The sequence below is a fragment of the Petromyzon marinus genome, chromosome 4, assembly GCF_048934315.1.
Source record: "Petromyzon marinus isolate PM22_M1 ecotype Great Lakes invasive population chromosome 4, UKy_Petmar_22M1.pri1.0, whole genome shotgun sequence".
NCBI lineage: Eukaryota > Metazoa > Chordata > Hyperoartia > Petromyzontiformes > Petromyzontidae > Petromyzon > Petromyzon marinus.
This window is the reverse complement of record NC_133670.1, coordinates 5,452,019-5,466,324: the sequence shown is the minus strand read 5'-3', so window position 1 is coordinate 5,466,324 and position 14,306 is coordinate 5,452,019. Positions and strand designations below refer to the sequence as shown.

General features: G+C 42.4%; 1 protein-coding gene across 2 annotated transcripts in view; it reads left to right on the top strand.

The window, feature by feature from the left end:
* LOC116938815 (integrin beta-1-B-like) overlaps positions 1–5,473 on the top strand; it is a 31,566-nt gene extending 26,093 nt beyond the window's left edge. For both annotated transcript variants that reach the window (XM_032946495.2, XM_032946496.2), the window contains exon 16: positions 4,258–5,473. In XM_032946495.2, the coding sequence (XP_032802386.2) occupies positions 4,258–4,323 (66 nt within the window). In that variant the 3' untranslated portion in view covers positions 4,324–5,473. The remainder of the gene's footprint in view (positions 1–4,257) is intronic.
* The last annotated feature ends 8,833 nt before the right edge of the window (positions 5,474–14,306 follow it).

Genomic DNA, 14,306 nt, shown 5'->3' with positions numbered 1-14,306 from the left:
AATTATTATTAGGTCATGTGAATAAGATAAGAGTGGGAATATTTCATGTTATTGTTTTGTGAATGCCTCATAGGTTCATAAAACAAAGTTGCATTGATTACTGATACCATTAAAGCAATGTAACAACAGTAGCAGAGAATCGTATTCTTGGTTCTTTCAGTAAAGTCACGTAGAAGGGAAACAATCAAATAATAAAAATATAAAACAATAAAATTCTCACGACGCTTCGACTGCAACACAAGCATCATGATGATTGTTTCCCTTCTACGTGACTTTACCGAAAGAACCAACAATATGAATCCCTGCAGTCACGAAAGCTTTAAATCAAAAGTAGCAGAGAAGTCATTTTTTTCACAAATAAAAGCCGATTATACTTATCACAATAAGTATTCAGCTCAAAGATAATCGTGCATTTTCCACATCCCTATGGCGAGTCCATTCGTCGGACACCAACTATCATCTTTACACAAAGTGGTACTTGTTTTATCTACCTCGGCAGGACAGCAAACTGAGTCGATCTCTGAGATTCAAAAATCACAAAATCTTCCAATTGCTCTCACAACACTGCCACTTGGCCACCCATTTCGATCACTCATCTGAATGTGTATTGTACAAGGCCATTTCGAATGGAATAGAGTCTGAATCCTCGCTACCCACGCGACAGCATAGACATTCTGGGACACACCATTTTTTTATCGTGAGTTACTTAGAATTGTGTGTCACCATCGCTACGCTTTTGTTCCACAGCGAAATTGGAACAAAAGCTTAAAAAGCCTGTTTGCCAATACTGTGTTTTAATAATGAATCGACTCAATCCGATGCAGCAAACAAAGTTGTGCTTTCATGCATTTTATCAAAAGAACTACAGGCCATTGTTCAAACTCTCGCATGCAATTGCAGGTTAGAGATATCCTATTGGCTGTTAAGAAAATCAAATTGAGCTAGGGCAATAACAGATGGAGCTTTGAAATCAGTGCATGTACAGACGCTAGATGGATTGTTGCACCGCATGACTGCGAAAGGTGGCATTGGCTTTGGGAGGCATTCATCCAGCAGTGGATCGATCATGGTTTGTATCGTGATGATACAAACCAAACCTTTAGCCGAAATGAACAAATATGCACACGTACTAACTAAAGGTAAATACTGAACACACCTCTGTTCTACACGGACGTGTCAGCTGAATGAAACTGACGCGTGTTGGGTATTTCCACTCTGAGAATCAGAATTTGTATTCATTTAGACTGAAGGAATCCGATGAGCTATGAAGCTCTTTTTCACAGACGTCCAGAATGCTACTGGATATCTGACCAGCCCCTACTTGAACATCTGTGAAAAAGAGATTCATAGCTCATCGCATTCCTCCAGCAAAAAAAATATAAAAAAATTCTGATCCTGGTTCGTAATTACTTATCATCTGATGGGAATAATTTCTGTCCTACTGCATGAGGCAATTTCCACTCCATGGGGGCGGGGCACGGTGGTTTCACCATACTTAACCGTGCTGGTCAGTGTGGGTTGATGAAGGCAGGAAGTGTGCACGTGGGAGCAGAGGAGACTGAAATTTTGACGCATCATCGCCCCGCCAAAGCCTGTTCTGTGCGCTACCCAGGCTCAAATTCCGCTTAGCTACCGAGATATGACGATGTCAGGCACACTACGGGTGGTGATTTCGGTCAGCGAGTTCAACTATTCGGCATTCGTAATTTAACACAGGAGTTATCAGGTTGTTCTTTTTTTTGTTTTTACTCTTCAACACTCAAACGTCACAAGGGAGCCGCATTAATCTCACACAGGAAGAACAAAGCAGGCGACTAATGAGCGTTAACCGTATGGGCGGATGAGCTGAATTAATGGCATTTTCAGACTCTGCCTTCCTCAAAACCCATGGTACCAGTAACATTTAAGACATTGATATGAAAAGTAGAACATCCTGCCTTAGGCACGTTAAACATATGACACACTGTATGTGGAAAAAAATAAATTGACCATGGAAATTTCCATTGGTTGCCTATTTGCAAATAATGTATCTACAGTGCATACGTCTACATAAAAACTATAGCTGAAAAATCCTAAATGTGCTTGACTATGTAGAGAAAAAAAAATATTTCGCAGTTTTGTAAGAAACAACACATTCAATAAATAAACACTTTAAAAATAAAGCAGACGCGACAATTGCCTGCGCTTCGCTGGCATGTCGGAGCATAACCCCTGAACTCATGCCACAAATGGGGCATTGACAGCATGAAGGGTGAAGATGGGATCCTTTCTAAGCAAAACGAATCCTTCTAACTTAAAGCTCCTTTTTGGGGTGGTTGTTAACGCCCGAGGCTCAATTACTACGTTGAGACGCCACCGTATAATGCCATTGCCCATCGAGACCCATTGTGTGGCAGTAACCAAAGCGATTCGTCAACTTACAACCAACGCCGCTGAATGACTCCAGAACCTGGACATCGGTTTATGATTTACACCCACTCTGAGAATGCTCCAATTACATTTTGGTTCTTACATATTTTTTTCCCCTGCCCCTGTATTTTATCACGAAGAATGAGTGTCACGAGTGTTGGTCTCGCAGCCTCGTGAACTTTTCACCAGCTGTTCGATGCCACTAGTGGAGATGAGCGCCACTATTATTGCCGTAAAATACACTAACTTGACCGTTGATTTCAATCATAAACATCCACCCATTCGCCGCCCAGTGGTGGTTGTTGTTGCTCTGGAGACCGGGAGAGATCGATGATCGATGTCCGGCCGCCGAGCTGAATGCTGCCATCTTCAACTCCAGTGGTGGTGGTGTCACTGTAACCCCCGGGCCACGTTTGCCGCACAATAAGGGCACACGTAATGATGAAACATCGACCAAGTCCACATTGATAGACTGACAGGATAATTTTACTCTCTTTTTTTATTGACTCCACAGTTCTATTTTGGCTGGCATGGGTTATATCTGAGCCAAATGGGTTTCTGGCCACAGGCTAGCTTAACCATGGCATGAATCATGCTTCAGAAACTCGACCCTGTGTTGGTAGTGTGAGTGCACTGTTTATTCAAGCTGCCCCATGGACCGCATGTCTCGTGAACCTTCCTTCCAGAGGTCAACATTGTCACCATTGGTATCAATTAACAAGAAGGCAAACTCCTTCATAAACTATAGCTGTGGGCTGAGGCATATGGTAACTGGTCATGTGGACTACGTGTTTGCAATAACCATGTCTCACCTGCTTGGGAGACCACCTATGAAGTGACAACGTAGACACTTATTTTAACATGTTCGCCATTCACCTAGTTCAGTTGAACAGCATCAGGATAAATAATAGGTAAATTACCGTCAATGTTTGCATTTCAATTAAAATGAAAAGAACTCCATTTGGACCTGGTATACGAACATTGCAGTTAACATTACAATTAACAGAGCCTTGGAACATCATGGACGTCATATTGACTGACCCATCATCATATTGTAGCAAAACAAGTAAACAGACAATGTCTCCACATATTTGTCCCTCCACGTAGAATGGGAAAGTATATACATAACCCATCAGCCACACGGCCTTCTGGGAGCACAAGAACTCCTTCTGGGAGTGCATTGTCTGCTTTTTTATATTCTCCACAATGACACAGCTAATTATTGAGATTTATATCACATTGTAAGTGTCCTTTGGACAGGACACTTGACTGAGATGGATAATGGTTAACGGACAAGATTGCTTTCGGAGTCGCAGTCCATAGGATTCTCATCTGTGACGACGGCGACCACTGTAGAGGTGGAGTGATGAGATTACATCACGCGTGGGAGCGAAATGGATAGCGATGTCATGGAACCATGGGGAGTAGTGATGGCGTGGAGAGGCCTTCATCCAGCAGTAGATAGAACACGATTGTGGATAACATAATAAATTACAGTGTAACTCCACTGCGGTGGTGCTGGGGGAGATTACTGATTTTATCCAAGTGTAAAAGTGTGAATAAACACAGATGCTGTAATTGTAATGCATTTACTGCCAATTCTGGGTCACTCCTCTTATCCGTGCAAAGGCTCAGATCATTTGGATACATTTGCGTCTACTGTAGTTTTCCTCCAAACAGCTATCGTCATCATCACCACCGTGGTCACTGTCACTCCCATCATCGTTATCATCGATCTTGATTTAGAAGTGCTTCACGTTACGGCACACTCTCATAATTTTCGAACGAATGCATCCCACTCAAATGCGCACTTTAACGCGTGTTGCGTTTATCTTGTTGTTCGCGCAGGGTGTAAATCCCATCTACAAGAGTGCAACTACGACAGTGGTCAATCCCAGGTTTGCCAAGAACTGATGGAGAGGTGCTGCGTGCATCTGTACCACAGTCAATTTTGTTTCACCATGTGCAGAATTGTTCCTCAGCATCTTATTGCATGGACCTAGTCTTTTTTGTAACGCAATCTTCAAAAAAATGTTCTGTGAACTGTGATACATTTATATTTTCTTATAATTGATTTAAGGATATGTTTCATTGCTTCCGAAAAACGTTTGCTTTTCAATACAGTGTTGTGTTTTAGCTTGATTAATTGACTGTAATCGATATGCTGAGACTGTAAGAATTAATAACAATATTAACCAGGAAAGACGCATAAGAGAATGTATATATGCCACCAATGCTGTCATTCACTTTAAGCGATCAACATACATTTTGGAGAAACAGTGGGACTCTAGCAATCTGCACTGCATAAATTATGCGAATCCTGTAATTTGCAGTGCCCCCTATGTTATACGAATGTTCATAGGCTTTTTTTACGTTTTAGCTGAATGGCTTCCTACCTCAGAATCATCTCCAAGAGGAAGTATATCACCAGGTAATCAAAAATGTTGTAGGAAATGGGGAGAATTTCAATTTAGGGATATGATCTGGACCTTTAACTCAGGCTATATCTGGGAATGTCCTACTCAGAAGTATTTCTGTGAAGACTTGACCATCTCATGGTAATAATTCTAATAACAATGAAAAATAAATAAAATAAATACTACTCCCTATTATGAACTCGTCCATGAACTGAAATCTGGCCGACTCAAGTGCACTCAACGAGTTTTTTTGTGTTAGCTCTCCATGGAAATAAATTCATGCAGGGATACTGAAAGCAGTTCTGAGAACTTGTGCTGATTGCGGAACAACATTCTCTCTATGAAACGTTTTATAATAGATTACTGTGCCACTTTACCCGGTGATCTTATGCAAATGTAGAAATTAGGGAGAATGTTTTGACATATAATGCACATGAATATAGCATGGATGTATTTTGGGCGAAAGCCCAGACCATTTTTACATATGTTTTTTCATTGCTTGACTTGCATTTTAACATATGCTATGTGCGAATACAGTACATATGTTGATGTATGTTACACATGTTAGTATTCAGATGTATTGCTTTTAATGTTTCTACTTTGGCATTGGATAATTTGCTGAAATAAAGTTGTATTAATAAATCGCATGTGAAATATGTTGGGGTTTTTTTTTTACAATAAAGTGCATAGTGAATAAATGCAACCGTATAACTACGTGAAATCAACCTGTTTGGTTGTATTCTTGACAACAAAGCAAAGTTGAAATTCTGATCAAGAAATATTATTTTTTATTAAGTTAACTCCATTATTTGCATTGAAAAAAAATCAATCAGCACATTAGGGTTACAACTGGGCACACAGCACCTGGACATCGGTGCAGTGCAACGCATCATTGGGCAATAGGGTGGAGCAGTGGTAACACTGGTGCCTCACAGCAAGAAGTGCTTGGGTATGATTAAACTAACGTGCCTTTCTGTGTGGAGTTTGTATGTGTATGTGTTGAACTTCTTTTGCAGCATCCGTAATCAACCGTGCTAATCGGAGGTGCGGGAGAAGGACAACTAAACGCAAAAAGCAGTTCTAAAGGAATGAGTTTTCAATCTAAATTTAAAAGTGCATAGCTCTAGTAGCTTCCTAATATCGGAAGGCAGAACATTCCAGATGGCCGCAGAGGCGCACGCGAAAGCGCACGATGCAGTGACCACCGTCTTTGTTCAATGACTAGCCAAAAGCCGCCGCTGCGAGGATGACCGCAGTTCGTGTGATGGTTTATGCTCCTTGACGAGACCAACAAGGTATTGTGGTTAATTTGTGGAAAGCACTTTGTGTGTAATGAGTGCGACCTTATAATGTATTTGTTCGGTAACCGGAAGCCAATGCAGCTCGACATGGTCAGGTATTGCAGTACCCGTCACGACACGTGCCCAATGAGTTTTGCGCACGCTGCAGCCTGGTAATGTTTTTTGCCGGACATCCCGTAGAGATGTAGCGAGTTGCAATGATCGAGCCATGTTAATACAATGCTACTGTGTTGGCTATGTCACGGCTAAATAGTGGTCGAGTGTGTTGTAGAAACCTGATATGAAAATTGCAGGACCTAACTATGCTTTGCACGTGGTGATCAAACGACATTCTCGTACAGTACGGTGCTGGGCCTCTTTAGATAAGTAGAAAACTGAATCCTGGAGTTTGTGACCACCACACTTGATCCTCCCACACATTTTCTCACCTGAGCCTGAGTGACAACCAGCAGAACCTCCGATTTTCCTGGATTAAGCAACATTTCGGTTCGTGCAAACCACCCGTGCACCACTCGTGTGCTATCTTCGAGGTTACCGAGGCTCTCCATACCTAACTTTGACTTCACTGCGGTGTACAATTGTGTATCGTCATCATATTGATGGAACTTGATGTCATGCGATGAGATGGCATCGGCGATCGGAGAGACGTATGCTGAAGATAGGAAGGGCACAAGGACAGATGCCTGTGGTATGCCAACTAGGCACGGCAAGGGCAAAAACTGTTTATCTCCCAGCTTGACGAGCTTTGATTGACCATGTAGGTATGATTCAATCCACCCCAGTACCATATCCGATACACTGAAACTTTACCTTAGCTGCCCAATGAGTATCTCATGGTCGATGGTGTCATAGGCGGCTGAGAGATTGAGGCCAACCAATGCTGCAACACACTGCTCATCCGTGATCTTGTCGAGGTCGTCAGTGATCTTTAGTAAAGTAATCTCGGTGCTGTGGAACTTCCAGGATGCCGACTGCAATGGGTTGAATCTGCCCGTCACAGCGACGTGGGAATGTAACCGATGCAGACAAAGGCGCTCTATTGCCTTTGAAATCGGACTCAGGTTTGAGATCGTGCGATAGTCAGCGGGGTCACCATGGCTCAAGCCAACTTGTTTTAGGAGCGGTGTTACCTACGCCATTTTGAACCAGTCTGGGAAAAAGCCCTCGCTGAGTAAAATTTTCCAGGTGGGCAATCAGGAGCACAAGAACGTCCAAACATGATTTGAGAATTGACGTGTGGATGTAATCGAGCGGTGATGTCTTATTTGACAGCCATCCGATGAACATCGACACCTCTGCCACCGACATTGGTGTCAGGGTCTGGAGTTTTGCATTGGTTTCAGGTTGATCAAACTGAGATGGCAGACCGGGAGAATGCATTGCCTTCAAGTTAGAAACTGCCATCTTGACCGTCACTATTTTATTAGGATGTCGCAAGTACTGTACACAGACCGGGTTGACTCGGTGATGTGGAGTACAGCAGATGCTTCATGATGCACCACAGCGCATTGGGGTTACAAGCCGACTCATTGACGCGTAGGGCATAGAATGATCTGCGAGACTAAATAATGAGTCAGTTGGCAGATCTGTAGGCGGCTCTGTGAGTCAGTTTCCAAACTAAATTTCTTCCAAAGACGGTCTAGCCTCCTCCACGTCTACTTCGCAGCGATCGCCTCCGGTGACAGCCAGTTACTACATGCTTTGCCCGCTCTAATTAAGCTGCAAATGAATCGACCGTCGATGCAGGATTTAGACATGCCGATAATGACCAGATCTTCTGACGGAAAGTATCGCGGTATAGTAGTTTTCAGTCTCTTCACGATATCCCTGTAACCGGTGGGCGAATAATCGGTAATGCGACTTTGCACGTCACGAGACTGTGATCTGAAATGCTCACGTAACGTGAGTCACAGTTACGGCATTGGTGGATGTGAAGATGTGATACATTATATTTCCCCGAACGACAGATCACACTGCTGACGTGCTGGGTTAAATTGTGACTGTCGATAATGTCGGTGAGATCTCTGTTGATTTTACCGCAAGAACCAGTCGGTTCGGGACAGTTTAGTTCGCCACGGATGATGCAGCGCGAGCCAAATGACCCACAGTGTAGCAGATCGGATAGCTCAGAAAAACATTCCAACAGAGGTCGACAGATGACAGCGATCATAAGCTCCCCCCCACCGCCCACCACTCCCGGCATTCCGTTCGTTATTTCCACAAGCAGCAGCTCGAATGACAGTGATTGCTTACGAGTCGCTCAGGACTTTCACGCAGATGACTTCACAGTGAATCAGTGCGATCCCACCACCATGCCGCCTGCCGATGTTCTCACTCTGCTCTGCAATGAGGTTTCCTCTGGATTCCTCCCATGATCTAAAAACATAAAATGTAATCGATATCCCCATGCTGACATAGAACCTGCAAATTACTCATTTGGGATTGCATATGACAGCACCGTTGTTTTTTAACTGCGAAAACTCAGCAGGACCCTCGTGAAATATTGAGACTCACTGAACAATTATAAACTAAAAAAATTAACACTACATATCTTACTTCCTACTGCCATCACGATGTGGGTTTTCCTACAGGTCAGTGTTCATACATACTGTACGTGTCAAATAGAATTCACTAAATAACTATACATTAATTTACATGTACTAATTGGACTAGCATTGCCTGTGCACTTGTGTGTGATATAATTGAATTGCAAGTGATGTGGATCCCTTGCTATACATCTCCCAATGACACTCGCATGCATACTGTCACCAAACATCGACACCAATGACATATCAACAACAGTTCCAACATTCACAAAAATATATCAACAACACCAACGATTTGACAATACATGACAATAAGCTTATTGTTCATATCAACAATGTGCTGCTTAGCCCACAAATATCTTCAATAGATGACAAACGCACTACTGCTGGGCCAATGTTACTGCCCCCAACTAGAACCAGAATTGACAGAAATATACTGGGATATAGCGAGGCAAGGAAAACATTACCGCAACCTTTTTCGACCAAGTGAGAAAAGATGAGGGCACATGAAGAGGTGTGGGTTTGTTTAGTCTCTACGGAAATAACTTTTTTTTTTTAAATGAGAATAGGTTTTCCCCTTTTTCTGGCAACAAATGTTAAAACACCAAACTGAAACCTTCAACAAGGAATCATGCCTGAATTAACCACAATACTTGTGGTTATAATGCAAACAAAAAACATACTCTGATAACATATGCATTGACTTTGAAACTGATTGGTCCACACCAGAGACAGCTTTGTTTTGAGCCTAATCTCAAAACGGTGTTAGTCCAGAGGATGCCAAAAGGCGTACGGTTTTTGTTTGCATTCTGACCAGTTTGGTGTTTTAACATCTTAACACCTGTTTTGTTGCCAGAAAAAAAGGGGAAAACCTCTTCTGATATATTTTGGTACTGGCAAAGGAGGTCCCATGATGTAGATTAAAAAATACTTCAGAGAAAAGTTTCACCCGAACAAGCCATGAAGGTGTAGGAGACCACATGTCCAACTTCAAAATGGAGCAAAACACTTCAACCATAGCAATGGGAGACTGCAAAGCAAAGGTCACCAAGAGGAGCAGACGAGAGATATGGTGAGCACATTTAGCATCGAAAAGAAGAATGATAATTTCTAGTTTATTTTGTTTAACCAGGCGACTACTTAAGAGGCCAGGCTAGTGTAATTTTCAAGTGACATTTGTCATAGATATGACAAAAGTAAAACAAATAAATCACAGCAACGAAGCAAAGAGAGAAGGAAATGAAGCTAACCGAGAACGCCTACTCGAGTTCACAAACCAGCAAACACATGGAGAGATTTAAAAAAAACGAGTCTAAAAAATGAACGTAGACAAGCCTCGGTGGAGAAATTAAACAAATTTAACTTTAATCACATGGATGAACTACAAAATGTTCTTCTTGTCACACGCTCACACACATCTCTTTTAAAATGATCACTGGGAGCTCAACACTGTCATGGAACATTTTGAGGCCAACCAACCTGTTCTACCCCACTGCAGATATGAGTGTTTGTTTTCAAAGGACTGATATGACGGTGTTGAGTTTGGTCACGTGACCAGGAAGTTACGCATAAAGGGCCTCTAAGTCACGAGGCCAGGCAGGGGTGTCAGTCATTACATAGAGTACAAAATGGGGGCACAATTAGCGTCTCAGTGAAGACGGGTGCATCTGTTCATTGCGGCACTTTAACAAGCATTGTCTGTAAGTTCGTGTATGTTCTTATAATACTGGGAATACTATTATGTTCGGATTGTCATTATAATGCCGTAAATGCCTTTATAATGCTGTTAAATTGTTACGATGAATATGAGGCCTAGTTAACAACGAAGCCTGCCACTTGCATTCTTGTGAACGTTATTTGTAGTTGGATAAGTCGAGCCAGACTTGTGCTCATGTAACTTTAATGCGATCTTGAGAGCAAGGATGAAGAAGTATCTCATCCACAGTTCAGTGTTATATGCAGCACATTACATTTAGGTTGCAGTATGGTGATTACACAAAGTGACCTTATTTAACACAGCTTATTCTCTTGTTGAATAACTAGTCAGTGCTAATGTAGATGTCTGGTCCATCCAGGACCTATGATTTAATTATTGAGATTCATGTTATCGAATAAAATGTTATGATACTGCAGTGTTCATTCATTGTATTGATATTGCAGGCATTAACAGATGCTGTATTTTGTGCTGTTTTTCCATGAGTTTTACCTCGTTCTACTAATTAAATACGTTGGAGTCGGATGTTCACCCTGGCTCTGAAGATGTATTGAATGCGAGGTTAACTACTCGGATAGTGGTGCAACGCAGCGCACAGCGAAGCCGAGACACAGCCATTACAGAAGAGTATTTCGTTTTGCACATTGTAACATTCAATATATAACAATGCAATGCTGTTGTTTTGTCCCTTTCTGTAATAGCTTGAGGTGTAGTGTAGAGGGTAAACGTTAATGTTAAAAACAACGTAGCAACAGCGAACACACACAGTGCATTAACCCCCTGCCTGCCTTTGGCCAACCCACTGAAGGGCTCAACACTGATGCGGTCTGTGAGCCACAGTTGGCATATCTTGCACATTTACAGGGTGTCCCATAAGTCTGCAATCATAGGGCAAAGTAACTAATTAACGTGTTTTGTTTGTTTGTTCCTGCAGGCCCCAAAAGAAGAACGAGTCCAGATAATTGAGCACTTTCAGTGAATAAAAGCGTTATTGGTTGCCTGTTTTTGTATTCTTTTTTCCCATGATTCCAGACTTATGGGACACCATATATATACAAGTTAGTAATTTCGTGTGTGTGTGCGTGTGTACTGGCAGTCTATAATGTAGACTGCCAGTACACTCACCCAGCTTAATAACCATTGCTACAGTCTACATTATAGACTGGCAGTACACTCACCAAGCTTAATAACCAGGCTAAAGCCCATATTAGAGATTGCCAGTACACTCACTCCGATTAAGAACCAGGCTACAGTCTACATTAGTGTTTTTTTGTTTGTTTTTGAATTCCTGCAGTCACGAAAGTTTTAAGTCCAAAGGCACAGAAGATGCCTGCTTATTACACCGTTTCAATTGGGAGTCCAGCGATTAATTCGACATTCTCTCCATTGTATCATCATGGACTGCATCTACCGTGTTGTGGGAAAGGGCAGATGAGGATGCTCAATGTTGATACATCGGTGCATTTGTTGCACAACATTAATGGTTGACGCCTCATCAATGTCTCTTATTTCACTATATACGATTTATCACCGACGTGACTTTTCTTTGACGACAGACATTACTTTGTCAAAATACCTTTGACTGTATACAGCTCAGACATAGCGCCTGTCAACCCCTTATCAGTATCTCACCTAATTACTGACCAATTCAGACCTTCTTGGTCATGCCGTGCCCCTTATAAATCTCAGCATTCTTCATACAAAGTCCCATCGCAAGGGAGAAATACAAACAAATAGACAAAACATGTTTTTACTCAATTTCCCTGGACAAGATTACGGATATAGACCGTATGGGTTGACAGGTATGGGTATGTGACACCATTACACATCACATGTGTACTATATCTGAGCCGTATGTAGTAGATGGTGTGATGTGTAATGTTTTGAACCTCATCACTTGGGTCCGAGTAACGGCCCCCCTCAGCTAGTTTAATAATAAATCCCAACACAGAAAAGCTGTTATTTCCACCCCCTTCGTGTTTTCTGTGGTATAATGTGCCCTCGCGGGTCTTATCAGCAAGTCACAGCTTTCATTCAGTTTGACCCACGCAGTGTAGGAAATGGTGATTGCTGGACACACATCTGATATGTTAGGCATACTCCCAGCCAACTGTCCGGGACAGCGATGCCTTTAACGTACACAACCCAGTGCCCTACGAGACACGTTAAAGACTTTATCCAAAACAATGTCATATCTCCCAATCACGTGTGGTACAGAGTTATCCAAACAGGTATTGTAGGAGAAACTCAACACAAACTTAGAAGCTCCAACACACTCGGCAACAACACTGCCTTGCAAAAATAAATTTCAATCTAATCGGCAACGTTTTGGGCAATGGCCCTTCTGCATAGCTCATAAGCCAACACAAATGTACGTTATTTTGCAAGATATATCGTGAAAAGTAGCAAATACTTTTTACGGGTGAAAAAAAATACAACTGCATAAGCGTGTTGTTGCAGGGTCAACAATAAGCTACGATATTAAGCCTACTTTCCAAAATGTAAACATTGTATTATGAATAACAAAAGGCTGCAGGATTAACATGACCATTAGCAAAGGTACGTCTACTTCCCAGAATATTAACGTTAACCCTATGTGCAGTATACACGTGCACCTGTAGACGGCGTTTGGAGTGGAACCAAGAACCCGGGGGGTTTTCTTCGTGTTATTCGAATTGACAAATAAAGACCAAAATATATCGTGGTATATTTCAGCCTTTTTGCGTGTGTAAAATACATGTTAAAAAAGCATTGATGATTCAGTGCTTTCGCAGGGATCAACATTGATGTCAACGCATCGATGTATCCAAACCAAAACAGTGATGTTACCGAGGTTATCAATGTGTCTTGCCCATCCCTACAAGAGGACTTACATTTGTCAACGTATTCATACTGTTGTAAACACAGCCATCTTGGTAACCAGAAGTCAGAGACAACAAGAGACAGTTCAATCTAATTAAGCTGCACAGTAATTCGATCAAATCTATTTGACATTTCTGGAAGACCTTTTGACATATCGGATCTTGCACTTTGTTTGGAAAGGTTCCCAGACTTGGTAACGGGATGCGTGACAAAAACGAATGCTTGAGCAAAACTTCCCCCTTTACTAAATCACTTCCCCTTAAATTACAGTGCACGAATATGTGCGTGGGAGTGCAGCATGTCGTGAATGATGGTGTCCACAATGAGGGCACTGGGTGGGCCCTGCACCACCGCATGTCAGCTAGGCTCAGCCAAGTTCACTCTCCTCCACTGCTACCGTGGCCCCCCCACACAACAAGTCGACTGCTGCACTCCCCCTCCCCCCGACACTTTCCGAGGTGCTGGACCTGCAGCTTAGCCTGACCTGAGGCACATTTTGGGATTCAGTGTCTCCCATTCTATCTCTAATTTGCATTTTTTTATTATTTTGTATACACGTTTCGGTAGCTTGTTAAGTTGCATTTCTGGTTGCAGGCTGCCACGGCTTTCATCATCTACTCATGGGACAAGCAATAACAAGCTGCCGTTCGTCACTGTGGTTGTGACATCACCCAAAGTGCGTGTGGCAGGCTAGGTGTACTTTGAGGTCACAGGATAGACCCATGTGTTATGGATTTATTGAGATGACTGGCAATTGCACCACCTGTGCTGCCTATTATGCCAGCTCGCTGCGTGTTAGCCGCTAAGTTATCTGCTCATTGTTGTGAGACTAGCTTCCCCGCCCTGTTATTGGAGGTCAATTGCATCCACATTCCCAGTAGCATCCTTCATGAGCCTCCTCCACGGAGATTTCACCGCTTTACCAGGCCACAGTGGGATTAGAAGCCAGAATGGACCACCTCGCAGGAGATCTAGCAAATATCCGTCGCAGTGAAAAGGCAATGTTTACTCACTTCAATGACATGGACAAAATGGAGGTAATAATTATAAGCTGGAG